Raw genomic sequence first — 885 nt, forward strand, 5'->3', positions numbered from 1 at the left:
ATGGTGCACACATACTCCAAGGACCAGCAGGGCAGGATGTGTGGCGTGCCCCCCCACCCCCCGCACACCGGTGCATCAGGCCACCTGGGGGCTGCCCGGCAACGCCACACACACACACCGTACAGCAGCGTGTCACACACCCCACCATAGAGCAGTGTCACACACACACCCGGTAAACCAGTGTCTGTCACATGAGCGCGCCCGCGTACACACACACACACACACACACACACACATACACACACACACACACACACACACACACACACCGTATGTCACACACAGAGGCCACACAGGCTCTGTCCAAGAAGCGTGTCACACACATATACACTCCGTACAGCAGTGTCTCTCTCACACACATACACACACGCACACACACACCCTACAGCAGCGTGTCACTCACACACACATACACTCTCTCTCACACTCGGGAGCTGTCCATCAGCACCAAGTCGGTTACCGACCCTCCCCCTCTCACTCTCCCCTCCCCCTTTCTTCTCCTCCTCCTCCTCAGGCCTCCCGACATCGTGCCCGCAGGCCTCGAACACTCACCCCAGGCCAGCAAGAGGGCGGCGCACAGCAGCCGGCCCATGGTGCAGCCTCGCTCGGCTCTTACCGCCGCCCCGGGCGCTCCTCCCGCCGCAGCCTCAGCAACCCCGGAGCTTCGCCTCGGGCGTAACCGAGCGCGGAGGGCGGAGCCGGCGGGGCGAGCGCGATAGGGCCGCCGAGTAGTCACTCACACTAGACCCCGCCCCCTCCCTCCTCCCTTCTCTCTTTCCCGGGGCCGCGTGCCTCACGCCTAGACCGGAAGGAAGCGGGTGCAAAGGAATCGACCCCCTTCCGCCCCAGCCCCGCCCTCTTCTGTCGGGACGAACCAACCAGACA

General features: G+C 63.7%; 1 protein-coding gene across 1 annotated transcript in view; it reads right to left on the minus strand.

Annotated features, from left to right (window-relative positions):
- Nucleotides 1-682, minus strand: part of PODXL2 (podocalyxin like 2) — a 38,045-nt gene extending 37,363 nt beyond the window's left edge. The window contains exon 1 of the mRNA XM_069083827.1: nucleotides 553-682. Coding sequence (XP_068939928.1) covers nucleotides 553-592 — 40 coding nt within the window. The 5' untranslated portion in view covers nucleotides 593-682. The remainder of the gene's footprint in view (nucleotides 1-552) is intronic.
- Between the last annotated feature and the right edge of the window lie 203 nt (nucleotides 683-885).

This window comes from Petaurus breviceps, unplaced genomic scaffold (assembly GCF_028583685.1).
Source record: "Petaurus breviceps papuanus isolate PSGF00001 unplaced genomic scaffold, PetGlider_PUasm1.0 174, whole genome shotgun sequence".
In the NCBI taxonomy this organism is placed as follows: Eukaryota; Metazoa; Chordata; class Mammalia; order Diprotodontia; family Petauridae; genus Petaurus; species Petaurus breviceps.